We start from the raw sequence: 14134 nt of genomic DNA on the forward strand, positions 1-14134 counted from the left end.
AATGCTAAGACTTGCAGCCAAACACTGGGGGATGCTTAAGGAGTCTTGTGGAAAAGTGGGAGGAAAGAGAAAAGGACCTGGAAGTGACAGGAGCTTCACAAGAAGACCAACAGGATCAAGTAACCAGGGTCCAGAGGGGCTTGCTAAGACTGAAGCATCAAACAAGGACCCTGCAGGAACTAGAACCCCTACACAGATGTAGCAGATGGGCAGCTTAGGCCTCATGTGTGTTCTCTAGTAAGGGAAGTGGGGAATGTATCGGACAGGGACTCACTTGCCAGCCTTTTGACCACTTTTCTCTGGAGGGACTGCCTTGCCAGGCCACAGGGGAAGGGGACAGGCTCAGTCCTGATGTAACTTGATGAGCTGGGCTGGATGGGAAAGGGAAGTTCTCTTTTCTGAGGAAAGGAGGAGGAAGGAGGGGCAGCAAAGGAGGGTGGGACTGGCAAGAGAGGAGGGATGGAGCTTCAACAGGATGTAAATTGAATAAAAAACATTTTTAAATGCAATTCAAAACAAAATAACTTGTACAAAAATTCTTTCGAATCCCAAACCAGAAAAGTAAAGAACTTCTACTATTAGACTGTCACTTTCAAAGTAAACTTATCTTCAACTAGAACATAATCTTTGGTACTAAATCAAGAATCTTCAAAATAAACAGTTGTAAAAGTCAGTCTAAGCCCTAAGTTACTAAACTTGAGTTGTTCAATCAATCTACGTATCAAATAATTATATAAATAATTTTGTTTAAATGTTCATACTAAAATACAATTATTAGAAGTTGCTAACAACAAAAAGCAAACAAACATGGTTTTATTTTACTTCCCTTTCCTTATGTAAGTTTTGTTTCAATGTGATTTCCATATTTAGTCTATAATATAAAAACTATGTAAAAATGTGACCTAACCTTCGTCAGAAAGAATCTGTTGCGGTATAAACTCTGCCCTCCTTTCCCACGCATAAACCATGTCAGCTGACAGGCAAGGCTTTCTAAAGCTAACAAAGGATATTTTTCAGTCCCATCCTAAAAGAGTGGATAAAGCCATACACATAAATATTTTAGTACGTCCTAGACTTACCAGATGCTAGCAGCAGTCAATAAATGCTTACTTTGCTGTGTTCTAACCTCGACAAAGACAAACGGGAAAGAAAAGAAAAAAAAAAAGAAAAACTAGCTGCTTTTTCAAGTGATGACTGATGTGGAAGTGACAGGATCCTTGGGAAAATGTAGACAAGTTGGGCTTAGGAATAAGTCAGGAAGGGCTGTGCAGTGTTTTATGAGATGGCTGGCCGTCCTCACGCTGTATGTTTCAACGTTACAAGAACCCCCACACCAATAATCTGGTGACAAAACCTACATCGAATTACTTTGATTTCAAATCACGTCTTAAATTTAGTACAAACTGTCCCTGCTCAGAACACATGTCCCTTGCATGGGAACTTGTCTGTCACCTATCAGTGTGTCTCCGCACCCCGTTAGTGTGTGGTGCATGACGTGAGCTCAGTAAACACAGGCTTCTTCTGAGAGCATGAGAAGTCACTCAAACTCACCAATGACTCACAAATGATCCTTGTGAAAAGGCACACAGATAATAAAGTTTTCCTGCTCCTCTTTTGTAAAATTCTATTTAGAGCATGTATTTGCAGAGACAAACAAGGAAAAAAATGGCTAAATATCAGGAATTGGTACCAGCCTTTATGAATTACAAAATGCAAGAAGAATGACCTTTAGAATAGTAAATTTTATTTTTAGGCTTCTGAGTTTCAAATAAAGTTGATCTTCCCAAGCTTAGTGCTTAGAATTGCCTTTCTATATTTTCAGTATATACTATATTTGTTTCAGAATCATTCACAAGTTTGGAGGAGAAGGAATTAGAACTATAACCTATGGTAGGTGGTAGATTGCAAACAGAATGCAAGGGACATATGTTTGTGCAGGGACAGTTTGTACTAAATTTAAGACACAAGTTGAAACAAAAGGAACCCAGTGTAGATTTTGTTCACCAGGTTGTCGCTGTAGTTCTTCTCACAGCTTTTTGCATATAGAATAATTATACTAATGGCAAAATGCTACAACCGCAAGCCAGTAATCGATTAAATATGAGAAATAACCAAATGTATTGTTTTATTTGTTCTATAATCCATAATAGAGTCAATATTTATTTAGCTTTTATTGTCTCACAGACTTTTTGCATTAGCCTAAATGCTCTGTATTTATTTCAAAATTCTGCTGCAGCTTACCAAAGTCCTTTCGATTAGGGAAAATATGGACCGTAGTAATTCCTTTCACAAGATTTGAGATACAGAAATGTGAGATCATTTTCCTGTGTTCACAGAACTAGGGTCAGAATCAAGAGCTGCATGTGTAGTCAATGCCAGAGGTCATCACCTATTGCCTCTATTGCCTCTGTTGGGAGTAAAGGCATTCAAACAGAATGAAGGAGTTGTATTTAAATGTTGGAGGAATATTTTCCAAGCAGTTCCTCACTCAATGTGCTTAAAGGTGAACTGAAGTCCATAGGAGGGGAAAGACAGTAAGAGTGGACGTTCAAGATTTAAAGAATTCAATATTACTGGACAGAGAAAGAAAAGCACACACATACATGAACACAGAAACATGTGTACACGCACACACACACACTAGGCCTGGGGAGATAGATACAAGTGGGGGATGAGAGAAGGAAGATAAACCTCTGAAAAGGCTCTTCACCTCCTTTATACAGGAGTCCTGTAGCTGTTCTTTGAAGCTGGCCGTGCAGAGGATGAGGTGTGTCACACACAGACTGAGCATGGGGCCTCTGCATTATGATATCAGTGATACCCATAATACTTAGCTCTTTATTTCAGCCTCACCTCATCCTCAGTTATGAGGAGGAAAGTCTTAATTTCTGAGAAAACTCTTTTACATACTGATGGTAAGATTGTGGGTATTAACAGCGAGTGGAGGAAAACCACAGATATATCTTTTCACTTTGCTATATGTTTTACTTTAAAAGTGCTGAGAGATGTTTTGTTTAGGACCAGAGGACTGTGGGACTTAGGTTTCCTGACTTTAAAATAAATTTGAACTTCCTGGGTAGAAAGTTTAGAATCCAATTCCTATTTTCTGGGCAGTGTTTCATTTATTAGTGATAAAATGTGAATTTTCTGCTTCAAAGATAAAAGGGTCAAATAATTTTAAAGTCCTGGGAAGCCTGAGATAGTTATTACAAAACTAACTTTTAATGAGTTAAGTGTAAATGAATTAGAAACATGCGTCTCAGATTTCTTATTAAAATATACACGAGGTTACAGGTTATAATGAAAAATACTTGGCAAAGCATGTGTGGAAGGTTGCCAACCTTCAAACGCTTGAGACATTTTATCAGTTCTCCCACTGAGAAATGGAAGCTGCTTTCTTCAGTCCTCTACTTGCCTCGCTGAGCTCTTGGGTCTGAAGGGTCTTTCCCAGTACCACTCAGTGTGTGTGCTTATGCCTGCTGTGCATGCCTATTAGTGATCATAGTCACAAATGTGCATATGTGTGTGAGAGTGGGGTGGGGGGTTGAGTGTGCGTGGGTTTAGGTCAGAGGTCAATGCCAATGTCTTCCTTATGTACTTTGCACCTTTAGTTTTTGAGACAAAGTCTCTTGCTAAGCCTGAAAGTAATAATCAGGGGAGGCGAGCTTACCAGTGTCAGGGATCTGGCTGTTGCCATTCCACTAGTCCTGGGTGAGCCTACCACCATGTCTCGCTTTTCATGGAAGTTTGGAGCATTGAAATCAGGTCTTCAGGCTCTCAGGCAGGCACTTTCCTTTTCCTCCCAGCTCACTTCCTAATGCATTTCCTGTTTGTCACTCCAAGGAACCCATAGGACAAAGTAACTGGTTAATGACTTCTTATCCTATAGTGCTTCAATTCAGGCATCTCACACCTTGTTGAGTGAAGACCAGCCAGGCCCTGCAGCTGTTCCTGCTGAACTTCTTGACAGGAAACAGTGTTACACAGTAGCCACTAATTTCAGAGACAGCCTGTAGCTACTACACATTTGTGTTCTTTATATTACTATGTTTTATACCATTGGGATATATACATGTGAAAGGTCTGGTTATGCTGAGCAATTTTAGTAAAAAGATAAAAAGTGGGGAAAAAAACTTGTAAAAAATGTTTGACAAAAAGAAATAGCTCTGTTACTTAGTTCGTTTGAATGTATATATCAAAATCTTGCTTCAGGAAAATGACCACTTCTACACTGAAGTTCAGAATATTTTATAATTTTCCTGGAAGATATTGTGTTTTGCTTTCTGCCATGTTACTTCATCATATTAGCAGTCTTCAATTGCTCTCTAATAGAGCTCACTACCATTGGTCCACTGATCCTAAGAGATAACTGGATAGTTCAAACTTGTATCATATCAAAACAGTCAATAAACAATCAATATTAGAGTCATAGATACAATGTTTTATACTAAGGTTACAATGAACGGTACTCATTTCCATATCTGTTATTCTTATATTTTTCTAATAGACACACTCAGGAACATAAGACAAAAAAAAATATTGGCACCTATGACTTTATCTTCATTGCTGTACCATAGGGCATGTGGAACATTTTGGTCTTTTTTTTCCTCCACTCTAACCCTTAGCATGGTACATCTTAGCGTCACTAAGAACCTAGATAGAATTGTACAGGCTGTCATAAGCAGTGAATCATTTTATTTGGTTCTAATTGTGCTGCAATGTAATTGCTCAGAAATAGTCTGTATATCATGAATATAACCTTAGAAGAGTTCTTTTTTTTTTATTTTTTGATTTAATGATGTGAGGATTTTTAACATTTTTTTTTATTTCCAAAAGCCACAAGTTTATAAAAAAGCAAAGTAAAACTTTAAGATGGTTCATGTCACATTGCAAACAAATGGATATTTACAGCTCGTCACACCTTCAGCCCCAAGAGACATTTTGTTTAATGACAATACAGTCTTCGCTACCTTTTACATTTGACTTTCAATTCCTGCCTTTCATTTAGTTTTTTTTTTACTTTCTTTTTTTTATCATTATTAGTTACATTTTATTAACTTTGTATCCCAGCTGTATCCCCCTCCCTCATTCGTTCCCAAACCCTCCCTCCCTCTCTCATCTCCTCCCTGCCCCTTTCCAAGTCCACTGATTGGGGAGGACATCCTCCCCTGTCATCTGACCCTGTTTTATCAATTATCTTCAGGACTAGTTGCAAAGTCCTCCTCTGTGGCCTAGCAGGACTGCTCCTCCCTTGGGGGGTGGGGAGGTCAAAGAGCCTGCCATTGAGTTCCTGTCAGAAATAGTCTCTGTTCCCCTTACTATGGGAAACCAATTGGTTACGGAGCTACCACGGGCTACATCTGAGCAGAGGTTCTGGGTTATATCCATACATGGTCCTTGGTGGAGTGTCAGTCTCAGAAAAGACCCTTGTGCCCAGATATATTTGGTCCTTGTGGAGCTCCTAGCCTTTCCACATCATACAAACTGCCCCTTCATTCATATGAGTCCCTGCACTCTGCCGAAGGTTTGATTATAAGTCTTAGTATCTGCTTTGATACTCTGCTAGGTAGAGTCTTTCAGGGGCCCTCTGCAGTAGGCTCCTGTCCTGTTACTTGTTTTCTCCTACGTCCAATGCACCTCCCATTTTTCTTTCTAAGTGAGGATTGATCATCTTCTCCCGGGTCCTCTTTCTTGTTTATTTTCTTTAGGTGTATAGATTTCATTATGTTAAATCATATCTTATAGGACTATATGAGTGAGTATATACCATGTGTGTCTTTCTCCTTCTGGGATACCTCACTCAGAATGATCTTTTCTAGATCCCACCATTTGCCTGCAAATTTCATGATTTCCTCGTTTTTGATTGCTGAGTAGTATTCCATTGTGTAAAAATACCACAATTTCTGTATCTATTCCTCAGTCGAAGGACATCTGGGTTGTTTCCAGCTTCTGGCTATTACAAATAAAGCTGCTACAAACATGGATGAGCAAATGTCCTTGTTGTGTACTTGAACAAATTTTGAGTATATGCCTAGGAGTGGTATAGCTGGATCTTGAGGAAGTACTATTCCTAATTGTCTGAGAAAATGCCAGATTGACTTCCAAAGTGGTTTACTAGTTTATATTCCCACCAGCACTAGAGGAGGGTTCCCTTTTCTCTACAACCTCTCCAGCATGTGTTGTCACTTGAGTTATTCATCTTGGCCATTCTGATGGGTGTAAGGTGAAATCTCAGGGTCGTTTTGATTTGCATCTCCCTGATGGCGAAGGATGTTGAGCATCTCTTTAAGTGTTTCTCTGCTATTCTGTATTCCCCTACAGAGAATTCTCTGTTTAGCTCCTTACCCCACTTTTTAATTGTATTACTTGATTTATTGCTTTTTAACTTCTTTAGTTCTTTATATATGCTGGATATCAGCCCTCTGTCAGATGTAGGGTTGGTGAAGATTCTTTCCCAGTCTGCAGGCTGTTGTTTTGTTCTGACGACAGTGTCTTTTGCTTTGTAGAAAGTTCTTAAAACTCTCTGAGCATTGTTTTCTCTAATATGGCCCTTGTCATACTCTGTATGGCCTTTCCCCAAAGGCCATTTGGGGAAAAAAAGTAACAGACTGTATCTTTACATAGTCAATGATACTCATTAACTAAAGAGTAAATATCAAATATTATTGTTGCTTAGGAATACCTGGCTGTTAGCTGATGAGGTCAACAGCAATCAAGGTTTTCTTTCTATCAGTCCTCCACTCTCTCTTGGCTCCCCACAGTTCACACAGTTTCCCAAACATAGTAAATGACTCTGTGTTCTCTCCTTTATTTGTTTTCCCCAAATCTCCTCCCTGCTGGCACTCAGCAAACCAGGCTGCTGGCAGACACTCTCCTGCTCTTACAGTGCATACACTGCATTTAGAGTTGCTTTCTGGCCAATAATTCATGATCCTGGATCTAATGCAAGTGGTAAATGAATAAATGTCTGAAACTTCTTGGACAATTAGAATCCCTAGCCTCTTTATTTACACAGTATTTTCATTCTACAAGTTTTAATAATTATCATCTAATTTTTACAGTTTTTATCAATACAAATGCCCTGATGTCAGGAATGTTGTTTTAGTTAACTTCTTATCCTCTTTGTCTGTCCATGGATTAGTATGTGTGAAATTGATTCTAGACTCGGTTTTCTCACTCATTGTGCTGGTTTCTATGCTCAGAATGGCTTTGACAGACCATATAGAAGAAAAGCTTTCCCTTGTTGACTAAACATTTAGGCTGGCAGATGTTTCCTTTGATTAAATACAGGTTCCATTGCTAGAGAATATCTCACTTGTTCACCTGATGATAGAAAAGCAGGCTGGATAAATTTTAAGTGTTCCACAGAGATTGTTCAGGCTTTCTGAGGAGGTTCTCTACGTTTATTTTCTGAAAGTCTCTTTGTTCACTGTGTGCTGGTTACAGTTAGGTTCTTTTAGTTTCCAAAAGCAAGGAGACTCCTATCTTCCTAAAGATACTTTGCTAAGAGAGTCCTCACTCTTCTTCCCCTGGCTGCCACCTCCTCTATTTTTCCGACTTCAAGAAACATCAGCATGTGTTGTCACTTGAGTTTTTCATCTTAGCCATTCTGATGGGTGTAAGTTGATATCTCAGAGTTGCTTTGATTTGCATTTCCCTGATTACTAAGGACATTGAACATTTCTTTAAGTGTTTCTCTGCCGTTCAATATTCCTCTATTGAGACTTCTCTGTTTACCTCTGTAACTTTTTAACTGGATTAACTTCACTTGTTGCTGTTTAACTTCCTGAGTTCTTTATATATTCTAGATATCAGCCCTCTGTCAGATATAGGGTTGGTGAAGATCCTTTCCCAATCTGTAGGCTATTTTCTTCTGATGACGGTATCCTTTGCTTTACAGAAAATTTTCAGTTTCATGAGGTCCCATTTATTGATTGTTGCTCTTAGGGCCTGTGCTGTTGGTGTTTTGTTCAAGAAGTTGTCTCCTGTGCCAATGAGTTCAAGGCTTTTCCTCATTTTTTCTTCTAACAGGTTTAGTGTGTCTGATTTTATGTTGAGGTTTTTGATCCACTTGGACTTTAGTTTTGTGCAGGGTGATAAGTATGGATCTATTTGCATTTTTCTACATGTAGACATCCAGTTAGACCAGAAGCATTTGTTGAAGATGCTGTCTTTTTTCCATTGTATGGTTTTGGCATCTTTTTCATGAGAGGATGTGGAAAAAGGGGAACCTTCCTCCATTGCTGGTGAGCATATAAAATTGTACAACCATTCTGGAAATCAATCTGGGGCTTTTGCAGAAAATTATGAATAGTGCTACCTCAAGATCCAGCTCATATATCCAAAATATTTTCAAGTAAACAACAAGGACATTTGTTCAACATTTTTAGCTTTTTTGTAATAGCCAGAATCTGGAAATAGCCCAGATGTTCCTCAACTGAGGAATGGATACAGAAATTGTGGTTCATTTATATCACACAATGGAATACTACTCAGCAATTAAAACCAAGGAAACCATGAAATTTGCATGCAAATGGTGGGAACTAGAAAAGATCATCCTGAGTCAGGTATCTCAGAAGCTGAAAGAAGCACATGGTATATATTTTCTTATAAGTGACATTAAACATATCATATAGGATAAATATACTAAAATCTGTACACCTAAAGAAGCTAAGCAAGAAGGAGGACTCTAGGTAAGATGTTCAATCCTCATTCAAAAAGGCAAATGGGATGGACCTTGGAAGATGGAGAAAACAGGGAACAGGACAGGAGCCTACCGCAAAGGACCATGAAAGATTACCAGCAAGGTATTCAAGCAGATGCTGAGACTCATAGCCAAACATTGGGCAGAGTGCACGGAATCTTATGAAACAAGGGGGAGATAGTAAGACCTGGAGGGGACAAGAACTTTACAAGGAGAGCAAGAAAACAAAAAAATCTGGGCACAGGGGTTGATTCTGAGACTGATATTTCAACCAAGGACCATTCATGGAGATAACCTAGAACCCCTAGAACTCCTGCACTGATGTAGCCCATGGCAGCTCAGTGTCCAAGTGGTTTCCCTAGTAAGGGCAACATGGGTTCTCTCTCACACGAACTCAGTTGCTGCCTCCTTGATCACCTCCCCTAGGGAGGAGTAGCCTTACCAGGCCACAGAGGAAGACAATGCAGCCAGTCCTGATGAGACCTGATAGACTAGGGTCAGAGAGAAGGGGAGAAGGACATCCCCTATCAGTGGACTGTGGGAACCTGGGAAGAGAAGAGGGAGGAAGGGCAGGATTGGGGCGGGACAAGAGAGGGGGCTACAGCTGGGATACAAAGTGAGTAAATTGTAATAAATAAAAAATTTAAAAAAACATCAGCTTCTTCCAACACTATGCAGTTGTCCTTTTCTTCATAGCCCCTTATTGGCGCTCCTGATCATGATCAGTAATGACCTTATCACATTTTGTTTATGTTTCTCACTTTGCATGAGGTTTCTGTGAGGGTGAAATCCGTGACTGTCATGTGGACTATTGCACAACAACATTTGAATGGGGTTGGGGGAGCTGAATATTTCATACAAATATTTCATACAGAGATATTTACTAAAGCATCTTTGCAGTGGACTAAATCACTTATAAAGAGAACTAGTTTGTCAGAGGCAGTGAATGAGAAGCCTGTAGCCCCTTCATGCCATATGCTTAGCAAGCCCAACTGGGTGAAGTACTAAGTATTTACCCTTAGGGTAATGAAAAAAAAAAAAGCCTGAGTTTTTAAATTCTGCAATCTTCTTGACTTCAGGTGACTATTTATCCTGTTGACAGTATCCCAGCACTGATGGTTTTCTTTGGCTGTCTCCAAAATGCCACATTCATCACAATTACTTCTTTCACTCATTAAATAAAGCACACGAGATAGGTTTGCCTTATTTCATCACAGGATACATGTCTTCTCTGTCTTTCCTAATCTCAGACGAAGGTATTCCATGATTGGGTCCTTTAGTTTCTCCTGTTATGACCAGGTGCTGTCTATTTCCACACCTTTTTTTCTAGAAATTCTGTGACATTTTATAAATGAGACAAAGTTTACATTTTAGCTTGAGTTCCTGAATGCAGTTCAAGAGAGGACTCTGTGAATCTTCACTGCTATCCTTAATGAGTAAGAGCTTTTGCTTTGGACCCAAGGAGGGACAAAGGCAAGACTGAACAACTGAGCAAGGCTAAAGGGACAGAAGAAACTCAGGAATTACACAGGAAAAGGGAAATTAAAGCACAGAGGCAAAGAAGTTGAATTTCATTTTAGAGTGTCAGCATGGTCCCTTAATGCAAATTTTCAGGTTAAATCAACTCCTTTAAATGAGACTATCTTCTGCAATATAAATCATATTTTATTTTCTTTCTTTTTTTTTTACTAGAAATACTGACCAAGTATTGGGAAATTAATTATAAGGAAGGAAAGATGGAATCGTACAGTTCCACTGTGTGTACCAAACAAGGGCTTTCTTGTTTCTTGTGTTTGGACCGTGTTAATGTTCAAGCTGAGTACATACAACATGGAATACAGGATTCTCATGCTCCATCAGACATACCTTACTCCTCCCCAGATGGGTTGGTGACTAATGCAGCTTGTTATGCCCCTGGTATGGCTTTATAAACATACCCCGGCTGCATTAACCTTCTCCATTTGAAAGCAAAGAGAACTAGTGTTACTTCATTTAACTTTTGCTAAAATTTCTGCAAGACAATGCTCATGTTACTGTCAGACAGCAGCTGGACAACTTTCTCCTTCTTTAGCTATTAGTCCCTTAGGTACAGCTCTGCAATCAAGAAGAGGTCAAGTGTATCCAAATAAAAATATTCTAGAATGTCTCTGGCATAACTCTCTCCCTAAAGATTTCAGTGGTGTTACTTCAGGAGAAAAGAACTATGATTTATCGGAAAATTCTAAGAAAACAAGAGCTTGCTTGTTCAATAATTCTAACATACTGTGTAAGCACTGGAAAACATCATTTTTTTGCATAGTTTTCCTTCCATTATATTTTAAAACAATTTGAACTATTATAGATGAAGTATTGATAAATATTAACTATATGGCCTCTGTTGGAGACACTTTCATGTTGCTATAAATTATAGACAGGCCAGATACAATTTGAGCACTTATAGGCACTAAGTACATAATTAATTTTAGGATTAATTCCTACCAAAATCATGAAGTTAATAGAAAATATTTGTCTTCCCTTTTGAGGGAGATTTATCTAAGCTTCTGACTTTGTTAATACACTGTTCTCAGTTATAGACTTAAGGTGAATTCTACTTTTATATTGGGCTTGACTTTATCTTGAAATCTAAGTTTAGAGACTGTATAATTACCGTGCCAAGGGAGTCCCAACACTGTTACACTGAAAGTGGGTTTTCATGAGTTTCTTTCCCTCTGATTGCTTATACATATTCTACAAGTGTCATTTGGAACAGGTCTCCTGGGAGGATACTGTTTCAGTGCTTTCTGTTTGCAAATATTCAGAAAAAGTGTGAACAATCTCTCATCAGCCATGACAGTTATTTTCAAATATTAGACATGACTTGCTTCTATTTCTTCTCATTTTCTCTTCTGTTGACTCATTTTTCAGGTTGGTGGTTTGATGCCTGTGGTCCCTCCAATCTAAATGGAATGTTCTACACTGCGGGACAAAATCATGGAAAATTGAATGGGATAAAGTGGCACTACTTCAAAGGGCCCAGTTATTCCTTGCGTTCTACAACCATGATGATCAGGCCCTTCGACTTTTGAAAGTGCAATGCCTATATTAGAAACCTGCAAAGAAATCTGGGGATGCCCCCAGGTGAGAAGCTATTTGGGAGCTTCAGAAACAAATAGCATTGATTCCCTTCCAGCAGCAAGTGGATTTGTGATGTCACCAGGATTCTTGACTAGGGATTTGGAGCCTACTGAGTTCAAGAAAGTCTCCACTTGGGTCACTGTGTTTGAGTGGATTGTATCCAGAGAATGCCATTCATTGTCATGCTTTAAAAAGGGAAGAAACTCAGCTCTCCGTGCTTCAAAGTGCTACTGGAACATATTTTGAACCTATAACACCCTGCTGATAAATGCAGCTTGTTTTATACAAAAGAAAAAGACGAATGATCAGCAAAGAACATATATGAAAAAAATGAGATCAGGCCTACAGGAATCTGTTGAAGATGGAGTGCAGAGGTGAATTGGTATCATTCTAGAAAATACTGCTAACAAATAATGCTGATGTCACTGCACAAGTGTGACATAAAGAACAGCCTTGTCCTCTGAGTTTGCTAAATGTTAGTGGTCTTTAGAAGCCCATTTCCAGCAAATATGATATTTACTAATTGATTTCAGTTTTCTCATGTTCAAGTGTAAATCTGTTTTTGTACGCCATGATACAATACAGTATGTTGGATAACAGTGATGCTCAAAGATTCTGAGTTTGGGGGAATACGGTTTTCAAAAGATATAAAGTAAAACCAAGAATGGTCATGCTACAGTATTCATTTGCATTAAAATCGACTGACACACAAATGTGTTTAGAGCCTATATAAGGAATGGAAACTTTACCATCCAGTTCTTAAATCAATATGCATGTACTTAATGTTCTCATTGATAGTATATAGCAAAGCATTATGTGGCATGCTTGAATTAGAACAGCCCATTGTACAGATATCCCTGCATGTATTTGCAATAGATGACACCACCTTTTTAATGTTTGTTGGCCTTAATTTTTCATCCAGATTTTTCATGCTAATTTAATTTTTGTTAATTAACTACAATGTACTCAATAAATGCATCCTGCTCCAGTTTTTTTTTTTTAATAAAAGTTACACTTTGAAGTCTACAAAGAATGGAAGAATTTTAAGTATGATTGTACATAGTTTGTTACTCCCATCCATGCTCAACTCGGTACCTGTTCAATCTGGAGTGCACAATGCTGTCTTCAACTGATGATTATAAATATGAGTGCTCAAAGGCAATTCCTATACTACTTGATTAAATATATTACTCTTCACATTCTTTCTTCTCTCCAGGCTCTATTTCTTCAAGCAATTTCTATCTTGTAAAATAATATTAGTGGAGAAAATTGGCATAACTCCTTATATATGAAAAGTACAAAAAAAATCAGTCATTAGACTAGGACATTTCTGAATGTTATCTGCTATAAGTGCCTTAGTTAAGATGTCCCCATGGCATAATCTATTATAAGTGAAGTTTTGAATGCAGGATTTTGTGATAACTTGCTGTTACTGCAGTATTCTATCAAGACGTGTTCTTTGTCTATAAATGTTCAAGGCTGCATTAGAAAAAAAATTTAATCAAACACGATTTACTATGAAATGAGAAAACTAAATATAAGCATTAGTTCTGCTTTCTCAGAAAAGGAGAAGATTTTCTGTGACATACAAGCACTAAAATATCAATCTTCATAACTCCACAATGCCTTAGTGGCTTTTCTCTATCTGGGAGACTAAAGCTATTCATGGTTTTAAGAAAAATGTTTTTTTTTGTTTACCATCACATTTTTCTTGTATTTATAATGTCTACATAAAATGCCATTTTGCCTTACAAGTGGTATAAGCAGACATTACAGAGTTTTTCCAATATTAGTGACTCCTTCACAGCTCTCTTAAGCCTAGCCCTCTAAAACCATTGCTTTCGCTTAGGTGAAAGAAAATGAGTGTTTTTGTGGTTGTGGTTGTTATTGTTGTTCCCATAGGTTTTCTAAAACCAATCTTGGATAAGGTATACTGTTTTTCAATTCATATTACAAAAATAAAGTGAAATGATGAGGAAAAGGCATGCTATTTACTGTTTTGTTATGTGGGTTTGAAAAGTGAGATATTATTTTCAATTATTTATAATAAAACAGTATAAATGTTTGGTGACGCTTTTGTATACATTATACAGTGCCAACATGTGTGTAGCAATTTGACATGCTTTGCTTTTGCATTTAATTATTTCAGGATAAAATAATTAGATGATAAAACTTTGTCTTTAAATCTCTATTTCAATAAAAATTTCTATAAAAAATTCTTCATAGTAATCACATTATTTGATCTAAATAAAACTGAAAATAATGTGCACAACTTAATCTTGTTTTAATTACATGTTACTTTACTTACATGTTACA

The 14134-nt window shown here is 37.9% G+C and overlaps 1 protein-coding gene across 1 annotated transcript in view; it reads left to right on the forward strand.

Annotated features, from left to right (window-relative positions):
- Positions 1-13923, forward strand: part of Angpt1 (angiopoietin 1) — a 109525-nt gene extending 95602 nt beyond the window's left edge. Inside the window, exon 9 of the mRNA XM_055626700.1 lies at positions 11609-13923. Coding sequence (XP_055482675.1) covers positions 11609-11769 — 161 coding nt within the window. The 3' untranslated portion in view covers positions 11770-13923. The remainder of the gene's footprint in view (positions 1-11608) is intronic.
- The last annotated feature ends 211 nt before the right edge of the window (positions 13924-14134 follow it).

This window comes from Psammomys obesus, unplaced genomic scaffold (genome assembly GCF_907164565.1).
Source record: "Psammomys obesus unplaced genomic scaffold, mPsaObe1.curated_primary_1811, whole genome shotgun sequence".
Taxonomy (NCBI): domain Eukaryota; kingdom Metazoa; phylum Chordata; class Mammalia; order Rodentia; family Muridae; genus Psammomys; species Psammomys obesus.